Source organism: Eulemur rufifrons, chromosome 29 (assembly GCF_041146395.1).
Source record: "Eulemur rufifrons isolate Redbay chromosome 29, OSU_ERuf_1, whole genome shotgun sequence".
NCBI classification, from domain to species: domain Eukaryota; kingdom Metazoa; phylum Chordata; class Mammalia; order Primates; family Lemuridae; genus Eulemur; species Eulemur rufifrons.
The window spans coordinates 99,817,088-99,834,969 of NC_091011.1; the positions used below are offsets into that span (position 1 = coordinate 99,817,088).

General features: G+C 57.4%; 1 protein-coding gene across 1 annotated transcript in view; it reads right to left on the reverse strand.

Moving 5' to 3' along the window:
• The window catches only part of PTPRN2 (protein tyrosine phosphatase receptor type N2), a 484,073-nt gene that overhangs the window by 2,246 nt on the left and 463,945 nt on the right, over positions 1–17,882 (reverse strand). The window contains exons 19-21 of the mRNA XM_069461720.1: positions 17,400–17,453; positions 15,063–15,127; positions 1,613–1,686 (exon numbers count right to left, since the gene is read on the reverse strand). Of these exons, the coding sequence (XP_069317821.1) occupies positions 1,613–1,686; positions 15,063–15,127; positions 17,400–17,453 (193 nt within the window). The remainder of the gene's footprint in view (positions 1–1,612; positions 1,687–15,062; positions 15,128–17,399; positions 17,454–17,882) is intronic.

The following is a 17,882-nucleotide window of genomic DNA, read 5'->3' on the forward strand; positions in this document are numbered from 1 at the left end:
TCTGAGCACCAACGTGCTGCCGTGTGGTGCCTCTGGGGATTCTAGAACCTGCTGTTAAAGGAGTCGGCCAAGTCGATTTCGGAACATTCCCAATGCCCTGCTTGGTCGCTGCTTCAGGGCGGGACCCGTGGGAGATGGAGCCCAGCGTCCCCCCCCCGCCCCATGCACCATTGGGGGACCCTCTTCTCGCCTGGAAACCACGCGAACGCTGGCCTGGAGGGCATGGGCTCAGGGCCCAGCTGCACCAGGACAGCCTGAATGTTCTGCCCCAAGGCCAGCCTCTCCCTGTCCCCCACACGAGCAGCTCGGTGGCCCGGCTGCTGGAGGGTCTGGGCCACACAGGCACAGACAGCCGCAAGGCCCTTTTCTCCCAACCGACACATGGGTTGGGGTTTTGTGATGACTTTTTTTATTTTTATTTTTTTTTGAGACAGAGTCTCACTCTGTTGCCCGGGTTAGAGTGAGTGCCGTGGCGTCAGCCTAGCTCACAGCAACCTCAAACTCCTGGGCTTAAACGATCCTAATGCCTCAGCCTCCCGAGTAGCTGGGACTACAGGCATGCGCCACCATGCCCGGCTAATTTTTTCTCTCTATATATTTTAGTTGGCCAGACAATTTCTTTCTATTTTTAGTAGAGATGGGGTCTCGCTCTTGCTCAGGCTGGTCTCGGACTCCTGAACTCAAACAATCCACCCGCCTCGGCCTCCCAGAGTGCTAGGATTACAGGCGTGAGCCACCGCGCCAGGCCTGTGATGGCTTTAAAATGCAAAAAAATTAAAGGTGGCTTTTGGGAATCTAAGTTTAAGTGTCATTTATCAATTTACATCTTTTGACACCCTGGGAAACTAGCCTAAGAACAGATCTTCAAAGGGAAAACGGAAAAGCAGGAAGATGTGGGCCGCGTCGGGGCTGGCCGGCTTTAAAGACAGGACGTGAGGACGAAGGAAGCCGAGATATTCTCAGCAAGAAAGTGCTTTGGCTTCTCCCGCTTCACTGGCCACCCACGTCCCTGCTGCCAGGAGGTGGCTGAGATGGGACGTCCGAGCTGGGCTCAGGCTGCTCAGGTGTCTGGTAACAGCCCTGGGCCCTCGCTGGTCGGCTCAAAGCCAGCTGGAACCTTCTGTTTTTACCTGTTGCTACAAACTGCCTTTTCGACAAGTATGAGCCACTGTGGGTGCTTGGGGACCCCAGTGTGCCCTGGGGACACTGCGATGCCCACTGTCCGGTGAGCTCCATGCACGGGGTGCAGGAGAGGGGGGCTGGGCAGAGGGTTCCCTAGGAGGGTTCCGGGGTCCACCCTGTATCACTGTCCACGGAAACGCAGTGTCTCCCCCACCCCAGTCTGGTGCGTGGACAGCTCCAGTCACCGGTTCCGACTACCTGAGACTGGACTGTGTGCACTGACCTCGGGCTCGTCCGGTGGCTGCAGGAGTCCGGGGGGGGGGGGGGGGAGGGAGGGGGGGCCCAGGGTGCCTCCGCCGGAGAGGGACGGGGTGGACAACAGTGTGTCAGAGCGGAGCCGTCAGCTCGCGGCTTACGGTAAACCCGGCCCCATCCCCTGCTCAGGAAAACCGTCTTCCATGTGCTCCCGGTCCGGGACTGGCCCACGTACCTTTGTCTGGACCATGCCGGGCCTCTGGTCCCGCAAGTGCTCCAGGGTCGCCGCGATGTCAATCTCCTTAGCACCTGCGACAAATCACAGACGGGGCTGAGTGGAGAGAGAGAATCCACCTGCGCCTCAGTCGCCCGCTGCCCCGGCTCCCTCCGGGCCGAGAGGCGGCTGGAAATTATCTCACCCCGGCAGCAGCTGCGATTTCAGGTCCACAAGGAAAAGGCGCCGGGCAGCTTCATTAGCATTAATTCAGGGAGGCTGGGCTGGGACAGGGTTATGAGATGCGTGTACAGATACCCACCAACAGTAGCCGTCCCCGCCAGGAACCAAAGCTTCACTAGTTTTTTTTTTTTTTTTTTGGTGGCATTTTAAAGAATTTTTTAAATCATAAGAAATGGTATATAGACTTCCATTTTTATTGCATAGGATTTTTTTTTATTTACAGAAATGAAAAATTAGACTAAAAATTTAGACTAATTAAACTAAACATTAATATGTGCTTTTAAATGTAGAATTCCCTGTTTCTTAAAATCGAGTGTTTCGCATTTTAAGAAAAGGTGAAAATGCCCACGGCCGTGTCCCTAGGGTGGCGGCTTCCCCGAGAGCCGTCCTCAGGGGCAGGCGATGCCGCCGGCAGGCAGGTGACGTCTGCGCTTTGAGTTTCAACCTCGTCATCAGTTCAACCCCTGCTCTCGTTTCCCCGCGTTTCCCGGCCCGCAGTGCACAGAGCAGGAAGGACCCCGACTGTCACCTGCTGCAGGTTGGGGGGGCAGGACGGCCCCCGTGCGAGGAACAAGAGCTCTCACCATGGCAGGATGGCACCTGAGTGGCCAGGAGCCCCCAGAGCAGGGCCGGCCGGTGCCAGGCAAGGCAAGTGCCGTGTCTGAGCTCGTCCTGAACAGCAAGGTGAGGACTGTGCCCCCCCTCGCGGGTGAGGACCCCAACACTCACCAAGGCCCGGCGTCTTGTCCAGGCCACACCAGGCAGGATGGCGCAAGCCGGGGCGCCCTGGGGAGCGGCCACCAGGAGAGCCCGTGGCCTTTCTTTTCTGCCCGGACGGGCGCAGAGCACGTCCCTCCACCGTCACAGCAGGGGAGCGGCTGTGAGAGTTCCCAAGGCTGCCCTCACGGCTTCACCCGCGGCTCTGTGGCTTTACCGGGTGGCACCGAGAAACCAGGGACGTTTGTGCGCAGCCGCCTATGATTCCGAGCCTTCAGGAAGATCCTCCCCCGGGGGCGGAGGGATCACTGGCCGCATCACCGCAGAGGGGAGAGGACCTGAACGGAGCTTCTGACAGCAGGAACGGCTGCGGCCCGGGGGAGGGAACCCATTGGAACCAAATGTCACATTTGCATTCAGGGAAACAAAGCCAAGAGCAGGGACAGTCTGGCGGTCAAGACGCCCACGGCCCCGCCCTGGCCCGCTGGGTCGGTCTCCGCGTCCGCCAGGAAGGCACTCGGCACACGGGGGGCGTCCACAACGGGGTGTCACTGTCGGGACTGAGCTGACGCCCCCAGCTCCCCTGCACGGGGGCAAGAACACGGTTCCACTGGGCCTCGCAGCCCCGTGAGAGCCCACCCGCCTCTCCAGGCAGGACAGGAACGGCCCCTGGGGACAGCCGCACAGCCTGGCCACCCCAGGGGAGGGCGCTCCTGGGGGTTTGCTTGACTGCTCCGCCCAGGGTGGGAAAAGGTTCCAAGAGTTGACGAGGCCGCAATAATACATTCTTGTCTTAAAGGAAATCGTGCATTTGAAACAGTCTGAAACAAATGGATGAGTTTGTTAAATGCGCAAATCAGGCACCAAAGTGCCCTCCAGAGGTGGCATCGCCGGGCGGCTGCCGCGTGAGGGCCTGTCCGCGTCTTCCCCGTTACCTGGCAGCTGGCGCCAGCGAGTCACAGCAACAACCACGCAGGGAAACTGGCTTCTTCGAAACAATTTGCCTAGGAACGCCAAGGCTCCACGTGGCGAGGCGGTGAGCGAGCGGGGTGCCAGCTTCCGTTCCACGCCAGGGACGCCCGGCCGTGGCTGTGCCGGGAACTCCGCTGCGATTTAATCGTGCGTGAGAAACAGCGCGGCTGCAGACGGATAAGGACGTTGCGAATTCGCATCTGGGGTTGGCCGTGGAGTCTGGCGCGGAACACAGACCCCAGACGGGGCGTCCGGAAGGGGGCACGGCCACCCAGCACCCCACTGCCGCCCGATTGGCTCTGAGAAACGGCGAGACCTTGCTGTTGAACCACGTGTGTACAACCCAACTACACAGCTAGACAGCTTCCCAACAGGAAGTTACAAGGAGCGTTTCCGTGTGCGGTGGAGTCACCCCGCCAGCTGTCCATCCGCCCCCGCACTTAGCAGGAAGTCATTCTGCTAAACTGTTGGCATCCGTGATTGTTCATAAACTGGGCAAATGCGCAGTTAAACATACCACACGGGTCTCGTCATTTCTGCATCACGAGTGGCGGCGTCAGGAGAAGTCACGCTGCGGGGGGGAGGGCGACGAGCCCAGACGCAGACACTGCGCGTGAAGGGCCGCGGACCACGTCGCCTTTGCGGGGTGGGGGGAGGCGGCTGCGCCGTCGGCAGAGAGCGCTCGCTGGGCGTCTCCAGCCAGACTCTGCTGGGAATGAATGCAATTTATTAGACCTGGTCTTCAGTAATTGAAAATATAAGACGTCCATTGGCTTTTGTAGGATTTTTCCCGAAACAAAAGTCGACCGAGACCCTGGCTTGCAACAGGCGCCAGGCGACGGAGTCTGGGCGGTCCCGCTCCCTGCGGCGCGCGGTGGGCGGGGCGCGGCCGCCCTTCCCGCCTCTGGAACGCGCCGTTTTCCCTGTTTCAAGGGGTCCTCGCGAGGACTCGGCGAGACGCTACGAGATTACGACAGAATTTACAATACACATGAGATGCTCAAGCTGCTTCGCAGATTCCACAAATGAAAGTCCTCCGGGGAACCGGCACGTCCTCTTCCTGGCCGGCCTCCCGGCACGAGGACACTGGCGCTGCCCCACGGTGACCGCCCGGCTTCCCGACTCCCGAGTCATGAACTTCAGGAGCGTCAGATGTGGTGTAAAAGTCTGGTTTGACAGATAGAGAAACTCCCGGTCCTTCCCAAATGCGGTATTGAGGGATTCATCTGGGACACAGACACGGAAAAAAAAAACAGCCTATCGTTTTTTAGTTTTCGTAGTGTACTTTTTTATAGTCCCTGCTGTTGATTTTAAAGAAACAACTTTCAACAGCTATTCAATTCTGAAGGGCTTTCCGTGTGATAAACCTAGTACGGGAGTCTTGAATAGGCTGCAGTCACCGCGGGAAGTCGCCCTTACAGAACTCCGGGTGGGGACGTCGGAGCCACCCAGAGCCGTGGGTGGTGCCGGCCGGAGGCAGCTCCTGCACTGGGCAGCTGTCGTCGGAGCCCAGGACCGCCCACGGCTGCCGCCCACCGCTACTCGTGATCCTGCGGTAAAATACACGCATAAAATCGTTCCTATTTATCACATTGTGACACCTTTGTACTGTTGTTGGGAGTTAAAGAGAAAAAGGGAAGGAGAAAGCCTCCACAGCTCATCCCTAGACCAGGTATTCAAAATGTGCAACAGTACAAGGAAGAGCTCTCAGAATTGTACCTAGCCTGACACCAAAGTTGAACATGGGAGGAAATTAGATTGATGCGTAGACAAGTGCACGGCCTAAGATTAGGTGAGTGATGGGTTCGCTCCGTGAAGCCAGCTGTCCGGTGTGGACGGCTCCCGTCCCCCTGCGCGCTCGAACCTGGAATCATTAGTGGTGTGAGGGCTGCGGAGCGAGAGCCTCAGCGCAGCTCGCTGTGGTCTTCCCTGCGGGACGCAGGCCCAGGGAAGGGGCCGGCGCAGCCGGCCCTGGCTCCTCCTGCCCCCAGCGTCCCGGGACACGGCGCGGAGTCGGCACCTGCACTCGGGCAACGTCTGCTGCGTGGGGACGGCGGGGCGGGGTGGGCCTGTGTTCTCTTCCTTACAGGAGGCTTCACTGAGCGTAAAAGGATTTATTTAACGTCTCTACCATGTAGAAAGTTCCCTCTCGTGCATTTAAAACAGAAATCTCTCTTGAAAAACCCTATTTTGCTGATGGCGTGAAGGTGCAGCTAACTAAGGTTAGGTTCCAGGTGAACAAGAACTCCTGGGTGTGGCGCTCAAGTCACAAAGCCTGTGAACAGCCGTGGAATTACGGAGCACGCAGAGAAACCCAGACGGCAGGAGAGAGGAGTGTCAACTATGGGTGTGGGGGATCGGGGTGCGATTCCATCTGAGAAGCACCCCGGTTGTTTAAGCACCAGAGAGACGCAAAGTACGTACTGAAGCCGCGCTTTCCGAGAACGTGAGTTGGCGGTTTCGGTTTCAGGAAGCAACACCAGTGTGGGGAGCGTCCGTCGAGCAGGTTCCTCGGGCCCGGACCCCTCACCTGCCCCAGACGCCCAGGAAGCCCCTCGCAGCTGCTGGGGGTCGGCGGCCGCAGGCCCGAGGCCTCTGCCCGGCTCCCAGCGGCCTGCGGGCAGCACGTGTGCCCGGGGTGGTGGACGCTAATCGAGCCACGGCCACCGCCTAACTCACTCGGGGCTCACTGGCTCAGAGGCCTGTACATTGGCTAAATACGTTTTTAGGACAACAGAGGTTTTTTAGCTTTAGATAAAACACTATTAACCATTAAACAATAAAAGAACATTAGCATTAAAGTATTAAAACTATTTGTTACAGTGAAAGGTCCATGTGAAGCGAGAGAAGAGCAGGCAGACGGCCCACTGGTGTCTTTCTAGGGTCTGTGCTGGTGTCTCTCGCAGCTCGGTGACTGGCCAAGCGAGCGTGTGACTCAGTCAAGTCGTTAGGCCGACGTCCCTCCTGGGAAACAGAGACGTGTGCGACACCGTTCGCTGTGGGGACTTTCCTGTCTCTCCCCGTCACTCTTGGCCCGGATCCCAACAGCACGCTGAGGAATAACCCAACGGGCTAGATGGATTTACTATAGATTTTTCTTTCTTTTTTTTTTTTTTTTACCCAGAAGGCTTTACAGACTGCAGGGATACAATGTATTTTCCCTTGAAAGTGAGAAGGACAGTGTGTACCAAATGTACAAGAGACAAAGGCCTTTATTTTGTAGGAGTAAATTTTCTTAATTCTACCCTCTGGAAGGACTGAAAAAATGCTGGCTCCTAGCGAAATGCATTTTAAAGGAATAAAAGAATCCAGAGTAAAGGTGTTATTATGCACCCTCGAGGGGCAAAGCAGGATAGTTCTGTTTTCCAGGAGGGGAGCAGAGGACCTCACACCTCCAGTCGGGGATGTTTTGTTTTGAGCTTGCGGTTTGGTGGGGCTGAATTGTTAGGGGCAGCGACGTCTCAGAGTCGGGCCTGGCATTGCACTGGGTGGCAGGTGCTACGGCCAGAGTGCCCTCTTGTCCAGCAGAACAAAACTGGGCTCAAGGTTAGAGAGGTCGGCGTACTTCTGGCAGCCCCCACAGGGAAAGCATGTGTGGGTCTCCACACCTCCTCTTAGCACCGACCACACGCTGTGCACACACGCCATGCAATGGTCACACCCTACATCACACACTGTCACACACAGACATGCACATGCCCACACAGCGCCCACACACACACACCACACACCCCTGCACATGCACACACACATCACACGCTCACACAATCATACACACACAGGCATGCATGTACATTTACACACATGCCCACACAGTACCCACACGCTCACCACACACACCTGTGCACACTCAAACACCCACATCACACGTGTACACGCGCACCCACACACCATCCTGAGCCTTCTGCGCTAAGCAGTTTTTACTTCACACTTTCCCTGGATGACCTTCACTAGAGACTTATGAAAATTACAAGCAGGAAGACTTTAGCTGACCTTCTAAATAAACTACAACCTCCTTTTTGTGAGGCTTCCCTGGAATCAAAGGAGACAGACGTGTGTTGTACTCACTTGAACATCATGTACGTCAGAACCGAGCAAACCAGGCATTTCTTATTTATTTCCTTTGAACAAATTCTAAATCATTCTTCTGGAGAAGCTGAGATGCCTGTAAATGTTTATGAAAATATAAGTGAAACAAGACGCAGGACTCTCAGTGTGTACTGTCCTTTCAAAGTCGCCATCCTCTAACACTCCAGGAGAACAGGGAGTTGTGCAAAATATCCTGCTAATTTTCTATCTGCTAGAACATTCCATAATACTGCTTAGGTGTCGCAGCACCGACAGGAAGACACCAGACCTGGGACCCACATGCAAATAAGCAGCACTTCGTTGAGCAGGGGAGTCAGGCAGGGGTGGCTGTTGAAAGTGAAACGATGGTGACTGTGAGAACCCATGGCGGCCCCTGCGGCCACGTGCAGGCCACGCAGGTGTGGTGCCGAGTGCGGGGTGCTCCGTCCCTCCTCCATGCCCAGGAGCATGAGCTACATGCAAATGCTGCCTCCCACTGACAGCAAGAGCTCTGGCAACAACACAAGCGTCCCAAACCAGGGAGTGCTTAAACACGTCGCGGCACCGTGTGATGAGACGCCACGCAGGTGGCAACCAGAGCCACGCAGAACACACGTGCATCTGCCAGGGAGACACAGCCAGGCACTCAGTGCTGTGTAGAACTGGGGTAAGGAGCACACACAGTAGACGGCTTGTAGGGCGCCGTCTGTGCGTGCAGAACAATCCACAGCACCTTGCGAACAGCATCACACAGGTTTAGGAGGACGGGATGGGGGCCACGGACAGCAAACTCCCTCACGCCACCCAGAACACGTACACATCACTTCCACCATGTGCACGAGATGTGCGCACGTGCTTGTATAACTAGAATACAGGAAAAGGTGCCGCCGGTGCCTTCCCGGGGCCACTGAACCTGGCACCGTGGCTCCCAGGAGCCGACCTTTAGGAGTCTCTGCCTCCAGGTCACACGTGACCGTGCACAGCCAGAGCTCCCTCAGGCCCCTGGCTCTGCAGGCCCCCGCTGCCCTCGTCCCCGCGTCTCTGTGGGTCCAGACGGTGGCCGGGCTGGGGACACTGCCAGGACAGATTCAGTTCCGTGGCTCACGGTGGAAACACCGGGGCCCTGTCACATGTTTCACGGCCAAGGCCACTTTGCACCACTCGGTCTTGTAACAAGGAGACTCAAAAGCTGCGGGGAGAACCAGGGGTGCAAATCGCAGCCCAGGCCACACTCGCGCATAGCTCCGCCCGACGCAGGGGCGAGTGCGGAGGTTTACGCACCGCCAATCGCTGGTGAGGAGGCTGCGCGGTGCGTCTTGCGCCAGAAAGCGCCGCTTCCGCCTGTTGTCTTTCCTGGGCCTTCCCCTAAAGGCCGATGTTTCCAAGGCTTCCTGCCTCCATTTGCAAACACTCACCTTGGGTGCTATGATGTAGTCTGTAGCTTTAAGTACCACCCACACACCTGTGACCTCTGCATGTTCACGCGTGTCCCCACCGGTGGGCCGTGTGACCCTGCCCTGCCAACTTCCCTCCTGCCGAAGCCTCAAGGAGTGAGCCGCTGCCGCGGAGAGACCCGGTGTGCACGGGGAAGTCCCAACACCAGGAGGACGGGCAGGACCTGCTGCCTCAGGGCCCCCCACGGTCTGGGGAGGGGACAGTGGGCGTGAAGGCCGGGCTGGGGCACTTCTTTGGCGGCTGCGAGGTGCCCAGGCCCACAGGGAGATCCCCTCGGCCCACGGGACGGGCCCTGAGATCCGGACGGAGCAGCCCAGGGCAGGGAGGTGGACAGACGGGGGAGGATGGGGCGGGTGGCTGAGAGAGGAGAAGGGGGACGGCAGGGAGCGTTTTCTCTCAGGCGCCCTCAGATCCCGGAGCTCTGCCCTCCCCGGGCTCTGGGAGGCGGCGGGGCGAGAGGGGCCCCGCAGAGACCCTGCCGAAAGACACTTGTGGTCCCTGCACCGGCAGAAGCGCCCCAGGACGTGTGGCTGGAGCCTGGAGCGAGACCCGATCAGGCCAGAGGACGGCGCTGCAGGGGCCACGGTGCGGGCGGAGCAGAGGCAGCGGCCCAGCCCCCAGGGTGCGGGGAGAATGGAGCGTGTTGGAAGGACCCCCAACCACAGGCGTCCGTGTGCCTGCGAGGAGGTGTGAGGACGCCTGACCCAATGCAGGAATAGCGCCGGGGAGGGAGGAACGCTAAGAACAGCAGCCAGGGGAGAAATCCCCATCGTCCTCCCCACAGCCCCTCCCTGCAGAGAACGGCACCGACCCCCCCCCATTCCGACACTGTTTCCACCTGCGGCCCTCGGCAGCTGGGACAGGCGCTGCCACTCGGGACGTGGGAAGTCCATTCCCGCTGGCACCTCGTGTTTCCTTGTTTCGGCCACACAAGCGCGAGATGTCCCCTGGACGTCCCCCACCGTGTGCAGCCGCTTGTCCGGGCGACTCGCACCACGTCCCTGCTGCCCTCTGTGCCCACGCCCTGACGCCGCGGCTGTGGCCGGGCTCACCCGCTCCTGCAGACCCCACCGCCGGTCTGGCCTGGGTTTTGGCTGCTGCCCCTTCCCTCGACCCTCCCACACCGCGTGGCTTCCTCACCTCCCCGGGCTGTGGCAAGAGAGCTGAGCTCGGGGTCCTGCCATTCCCGCCTCGCAGTCTGCCCTGTCCCCTGTCCTCACGTAGTTCTCCCCACGCACCTGCTCCCACCGCCGCTGCCCTCCCGGCGCTGCCCCCAGGCCTCGTGCCGTCCTTCCCCTTGGGCTCTGACCCATCTGCAGACAGACCAGGGTGCCACATCTGAGCCCAGCCGCAAAGGTCACCAAACCTCAGGGAACTGCTTCCTCAGTTCCCGGCAACGCAGTCGGCACAAATGCCCCCTCAGGCCCCTCTGGGGGGCATGTTCTGTGATCTCTCGGCACCCTGGACGGCTGGCGAGTGAGGCGCACACCCTGCTACGCCACGTCCCGGGGCACCCTCGCCTGCGCTCCCCGCCCCCGCCCAACTCACCAGACGGCCACTGCCTGCTTCTCTGGGGCGAAACTCTAGGAGGAGGGGGCTTTTCTGTGCTGTCCGCTGTGCGTTCCAGACCCTGCTCCTGGTAAGCAGTAGGTGCTCAATAACTAGCAGCCGACCTGTGTCCACCGTGACGTGTTCCCCTGTGACCCACCAGACTGCACATTCGTGTTCAGTCCAGCGTTTGCCAAAAGGACGGATGACGTCGGGGGACTGCGGGAGGTGACAGGGTGGGGAGGGTGTGGGGACGGGAGGGGCCCTTCCCACGCTGGCGCTGGGCAGGCAGAGGCCCTCAGTTCTGTACACTAAAGGGGCCAGAGAAAAAGATTTCAAAAAAGTTTTAAAAGATAAAGTAGATTTCATAAAAATTAAACGCTTTTGTGCCAGAAAGAACACTACCAAGAGAGTAAAAAGGCAAGTGACATAATGGGAGAAAATATTTGCAAACCCCACATTTGGTAAGGGACTGATGTTCAGAATACAAAGAGGTTCTTACAGCTCAACAGCAGCCCAATTCAAACACGGGCAAAGGACCTGCGTACAAGTGTCTCCAAAGACGACACGCGGTGTCCAGCCAGCACCAGAGAAGACGCCCAGCACCGCAGTCCGTGGGAAACAGAACCAAAACCACGTGGTCCCCCTGGCTGGGACGGCAACAGTCAGGGGAGGCCACCGTGTCGGTGAGGTCGCGGAGGAACCGCGGCCCGCACTGCGGTGGGGATATGAGACGGGGGAGCTCCGTGGGAGCGGGACGGCGGTTCCTCAGGTAGGCGGACACTACCGCAGGGTCCAGCGGTCCCACTCCACTGCTAGGGACGCATCCGCAAGAGCCGAGAGCAGGGTCCCGGCGGGGCTCTGCACACCCGTGCTCACAGCAGCGCCACTCGCGACGCCAGCAGCCGCGACGACCCAGCGGGTGAACAGAACGTGGCGCACTCCTGCAGCGGAGTGTTATGCGGTCATATAGAGGAAGGAAATTCTGACACCTGCTGCCACGTGGATGAAGCTTGAAGACATTAGTTCAGTGCAACACGCCAGTCACGGCAGGGCAAGCACGTGTGATTCCTCTATGTGAGGCCCCCAGAGTAGCCAGTCCCACAGGAGCAAGGCAGGGCGGAGACTCCACATCCCGCGGACAGGCGATGCCCGTCTGCCCACACAGTGTGGCAAGGAGACAGCAACACGGACGGAACTGCTGAGGACGCACACCGGGTGCGGGACACGAGGTTGCCTGGGCTCCCACCGCCCGTCACGTGTGCCGCTGGACTCTCAGGAAGCTCGCAGTTGGCGCACGCGTGGAGGGCAGCTCTAGCACCCTGCACAGCCAGACCCCCAGTCTGTGGGGCCCTGGCCCTGCCCAGAGAAGAGGTGGGTCTCCCCCAAACCCACCCTGGGCCTTCTGAATAGCCGCAGGTACGGGGGGCGGCGCTGGGCTGCGCTCCCTCGCCCAGGCACCCCCCCCCCCCCGCCCCGGGGGTTCTGTGCCGGCCCAGCAGGCCCCGCCCCCCAGGTGACCCCGCATACGGGGCCTTTGGGCGCAACTCACTGGCCTGCTGCTCTGCGTTTCTCTAAACTTGTGAGGGAGGAGGAACTCTGAGGAAGGAGGCGTCAGCCTGGGAAACCACCTTGGCTGGGAAAGCACTTTCTGCTCCACGTGAGCTCAGCCCTCCAATGGGAGGAACATGCCGCCGAGAAGCCCGTTCTGACGCTTTGCACTGACGTCACTGGTGCGTCAGAAACGCTTTGCTGCAGCACAAACAGCGCGAGTGTTTTGCAGACGGCGCCTACTTTCCCGCAGCAAAGCTCTCTGCAGAGCGTGAGCCTATGTACTTGGATTTCAAACGCAGTATTGTCTACTTGCTGCTGAACTAGACAGTGGAGAAAGAACTTAAACTATTCCAAATTTATTCTTTTTAAAGGCCCTTAAACTGGGCCCGAAGCCCCTAATCCCCGCAAGGCCGCGTGGACAGGGGCCGGCTGGCGGCTGCAGTTGCAGCTGGGTGCACTCAGCGCGGGACTGGCGTCCGCGCTGGCAGGACGCTTTGGAGAGGCATTCTTTGGTCCCCGGCAATTCACTGCTTTTAAGAAAGGGGACCGGGAAGAAAGGGTTCACGTCCAGGGCTCTGGGCCTTTGATCATTTGATGAACGCTGGTCTGCACTGGGGCCTCCAGCTTCTCCGGCCAGACAAAGACGCCGCGGCGCACAGCCGGCCCAGCCCGCCCCAGAACAAAACGCAACGCCTCTCAGGGTGGCGGCCTGGGAAAGGCCCACCTCTCGGCGGGGCCGCCCGGCCCTGTGATCTCTCCTGAGACCACGGCCCTGCCCAGGTCAGGGGATCTCACACCGCAGCCCCCGGCCCCCCAAAGGGAGCAGGTCAGGAGCAGAAAGGGGTGACTGGTCTCAGAAGAGGCCCAGCCTGCCCACGCTGGGCAGTTCCACACAGCTGCCCGTGCACTGCGAGCCGGCCGCGAGCAGTGGCATTTGACATCACACGGTGTGGTGGAGACAGTCAGTGGTGGCTGCGGCGCCCGGACAATGACATCCACCCTACCCACGCGCACAATTCTGAGGCCAGAACACACTTCTGCAGGTTTGCCCCGCTGTGGGGGGGACCCGGGCTCTGTCGCGTGACCCGGCGACGCCAGGGCAGTCCCAGCACACGTGGGAATGGAGAGCCTCCTGCCAGCGGCTCACGGCAAGTTTCCACGTGAAGCGAACGTGCCCCCAAGCGGTTCCTCCCGCCGCTGGGACAGACACAGGCGCAGACCGGAGCAGGATCTAGGCTGCCTGGCCGGCAGCCAGTTTCACTGAAGGAAAATATTTACGTGGGAGAGCGAAGGAGGAAGGGCCGGGACAGGGAGGAAACACAGTTCCATCGGTGGCTCCAACAGCTGCGAACTTGCGAAGGACAATACAGGCTTGCTAAGACACGGTGACATCAGCCAGCAAGGGACACGTGGGCTCTTCTCTGAGACAGCGAGGGCCCTGCTGTCCTAGCACCACAGTAGTGTTAGAAGACCATCAGAGTGTTTGCATTTTGGTTTTGTTTGCTGCTTTTGTTGTTTACACATCCCCAGCTCTAAGCTAATTTAGGGTCCTTAAAACAATATTTGGTGCAACAGAAACCAATTTCATTTTCTCCCCATTAGGGTCCTTAAAACAATATTTGGTGCAACAGAAACCAATTTCATTTTCTCCCCAGCAGCCGGCAAAGGCAGGCGTGGGGCGCCAGGACTTTGGATCACGTGCTCAAGCGCTCTAGTCCCACGTGGGAAGCCACGGCTACGGTTTTATCTTCACACATGTATGTCCTTGGGCTAAAGATGTGTTTTTTTTTTCCCCCCCGAAAGAAAAAGGAGAAAGAAAAATTCCTGTTTCAGAATTGCTGGCATCTGTGTGAAATGTGCAGAAACTCATTTCCATACTCAGTCTCTGCCCCTGTCGCTGGGCAGAGGATGAAGACGGGGTGTTCTGGTGGGCGGAGACTCCGCACAGCCACACATGTGCGTGTGCATGTTCAGACGCAGGAAACGATGGATTCGCACGTGGGAAAGACGCCACGCGACGTCACCCCCCCCAGCATTTCCCAAGTTCCCCGTGCACCACGGGCACCACAGGGAAAACAGGCGTCTTTCAGGATGCGTGTAGGGCACGCGGGTTCCAGAGCGCTGGCTGTTCTCTGTGCGTCCCCCTGTGCTGGGCACACACGGCTCCCCCGGGGTGGACTGCACGGGAACCTCCCTCCCCCTCTGTTCTACAGGGACGGCCCCGGGGTTGGCTTGGGGTCTGCAGGGCAGCCTTGGGGGAGTGTCAGGCCGGCTCACTGCCCGCACTTTTGTGGGAGAAACGGGGCCCAGATAGGTGCAAAGCTCTGTCCAAGTGACACAACTCATCCCCGGCAGAACCGGGACCCCTCAGATCCACCCGCGCTGCCAGGGCTGTGTGCGTCCTCCTCTTGCCTGACCACGCCCCACACTGAGCACCCTGTGCTGCCACCCAGGGCAAAGTCCCGGGAGGGCAAACGGGTCCACTGAGCTAAGAAAAGATCGTCTGGGATAGGGTGATCCGTGAGGACAGTCACTCCCAGAGATTTCCAGTGGGACCCCAGCCTGAAACCTAAATCACAGATATTCTGCAAGTGCCGTTTCCGGAACAGTGAAGAGTTACGCAAAATACCTCAACCTTGAAAGACCCAAAGGTTGCAGCCTCCCCAGATCCGGTGCTGACGTTGTAACGTAGGAACAACTTCCCACTGAGGACCTACTATGTGTGCAGCGCGTGGGGCGGTCAGCAGAGGAGGGAGCTCAGAGTGAGTGTGCTCACTGCAAGTCCCAGTAATGTGATTCAGGGAAGGGAGGACAACCTGCTCATCTTCCCAGGCCACCTGTGAGCATCCCACCCTACGTTACCATGGCAACGCAGTCCCCGCTCTGAGCCAACCAAGCCTGGGTGCCGGCTCACCTTTGGCCATCTTGTTGAGAACCATGTCGATCAGGATGTAGGTGCCGCTCCGGCCGGCGCCGTCACTGCCAACAGAAGGAGAGTGAGTGAGCGCCCCGTCCCAGGAGGGGCACAACCGAGTGCCAGCTATTTCCTCCTCCCTAAGCGGGTGGAGAGGGGAGGAGCGGGTGGGCTGGGGCCACGCGGTGGGGGAGAAGGGCGGGAACCAGGCTGCCGCGGCTTCCGGACAGCTCACGGGACCAGCTCTCTGCTCCTGCAGGTCTGTTTCTTCCTCCCGCCCCCGCCTTGGCCAAAGGTGTGGGAGGTTTTGTCAGGAAAAAGGGAAATAATGTTTGGCTGTGTCAGAGTGGATGGCATGCGTATTCAGAAGGATCTGCAAGATTGTTTCGCAGCCTCCCTGGGCAGCCTCCGGGCAGAGCGGAGGAGGCCGGCGCAGGCTCCACGGGCTCCGCTGGCAGCTGCGTTTCCCGCACGTCAGCACGGGCTGCGTGTGGCCCTTTCTAAATTGGTTCTTTTTGAGACAGAGCCTTGCTGTTGCCCAGGCTGGACTGCAGTGGTGTGGTTATAGCTCACTGCAGCCTCGAATTCCTGGGCTCAAGCGATCCTCCTGCCTCAGCCTCCCAAAGCACTAGGATCACAGGCGTGCGCCCCCGCGCCTGGCCAGTCTGCCCTTCTTATAGTGATGTCATCCCTCTCAGAGGTAGAAACGTATGTATCATTTGTTAATCATATTCTTTAAAAAGCACTCTCATTTCATCTCTTTCTCATCCCACCAGCTATAATTGGAATATTTACCATCTGGGCTACAGTTGTAAAAATGTTTTGAATTCTACCTCAACAATAGCAAAGGACAAAGTGAGAATTCCCTTTCTGGGAGAAAGGCAGCCTCAGCACGGTGCTTTCTTCACAAGGAATGTGCGAAACCACTCTTGCCCCCACTCAGGGGCTGCCGCCGGGTCCCTGGGTGTGAGGGGCCCTCGGGCACCCGCGCCTGCTCTCACGCCAGGGCTGGCTTCTCAACGGAGGACTTTTTACGCTACACTCCTAGCAGAGTCCACTGCCACTTTAAGCAAAAAAATAAATGTTTCCGTTTCAAGACTTCAAGAATGATGTGGCTACGACCAATCATTCTGCTTCCAGTTTCGGATCCGGCCTGCAATCCCGGGACATCGCTGGCAAGCCTCTCTCTTTTGATAGAAAAAAATCACACGTTTGGCTTTAACATGTTTCCTTGAGGAAATGGCTGAGAAAAGCTGCAGTTGGGAAGGCGAGTGCTTCACTTTGGGACACGCACCTTCACTGCGTCACCAAAGGGAGGCCGCGCCCGGTGACTGCGCATGACGTCTCGCTGCAGACCGTTCTTCACACTCGTCCACCGTGCACAGCACACATCTTGTGCGCACGTTAAGTCGTACTACAAAAATCTCCCAACTAACTAGCTTGTCTTGACACATTTATGGGTAAAAGATGTTCTGTTCTCCTCTTTCAGGATACACTCCATTGCCTCCTCCCCTCTCATAGACAGAAACACGCACACACACACGTGTACACACATTCATGCACACACACACACGCACACAGGCTTGCTTCTTGACTGAACTGACAGATCTGGTGTTTGATCTTTAGAGACAGATTTCTAATTTATTTTAGGCAGAAAAGAGCATTCTACAAGACAGTTCTAGAAAAATGGAGTATGACTTCTTTTCCTAAAATAGTTGAGTATCAAGTCCAGTAGCAACAGGACCACTAGACTGAGTTTTCTTTGAGTGGATCTAGTCCTCCTGGTTTTATGTTAACTAAAGAGAAGAGTGACTGAATTTTTACCCAAAGGCCCAGACCCATGCAATGGCCTGGAGGTGGCCACACCCCTTGTAATTACAGATCTTGTCCCTGCTCCTTGGTAGCCCTAGTGTCCCTCTCCGTCTGCACAGGGGTCTAGACCTCTGCTCACATCCTGGTGACTGAGACAATGCAAGCTATCGAAAATACTGTCTCACAGTTTCTGTGTCATGGTGCCATACATGCGTAAGAAAAAACAGGGTGGTGAACACGAGCCTCTGTAAATAGAACACAGCGCACGGCACAGGGCGTTGCTAGAAAGAAAACAGTACCGTGTGCAGCTCACATGTACAGCTCACATGGATGTGACAGAATAAATACGAAATTTTATTTAGCCAAGTGGCTTAGAAAATTAAGTTTGTATGTTTGGTTTCCTTTAGAAATGTCCGTTAGCTGTATTTACCAAGCAACTAGAAAGTTTAGCTTTTGTATTTAATTGCATAGATTATTTTTTGAGGTAGCAAGAACTTCTTAATCCATGTTAAAAGTTGTACTTGCCTGCAGTGAACAATTATTGGACAAGAACGGCCCCTGTAGCACTTGTTTACTTTTCTGAAATAAAAAGAGATATAAAAATTACAGTCACGTACTAAGACTCCACATTACCCAAAATAACTAATAAGCCAAAGCAACTTTGGTCTATATTTTTGAAATCATTTTGCAAAAGTCTGTTTTGACAAAGAAAATCAAAATTACACAATCTCAAAGATTTTCCTTTTCAATACTAACAGAGCTTTCAAAATAATTCTCACACCTTCACAATGTTTTTCCCCTTCACGAGGGAGAACGCCGGGCTCCCGGCGCCCCGGCCTCCCCCCTCGCCCCACCCACCCGCCGTCCTCGTCCTTGGCCTAGATCCGACCTTTCCTTGTGAAATGAGTGTCTCGATTCTGCACTAAAACTTTTGAGTTATGCAATTTATGCTCAGAATTTCTTACAGTATAGACATCATATTGGAATAGAATATTACTGTACTGTCTA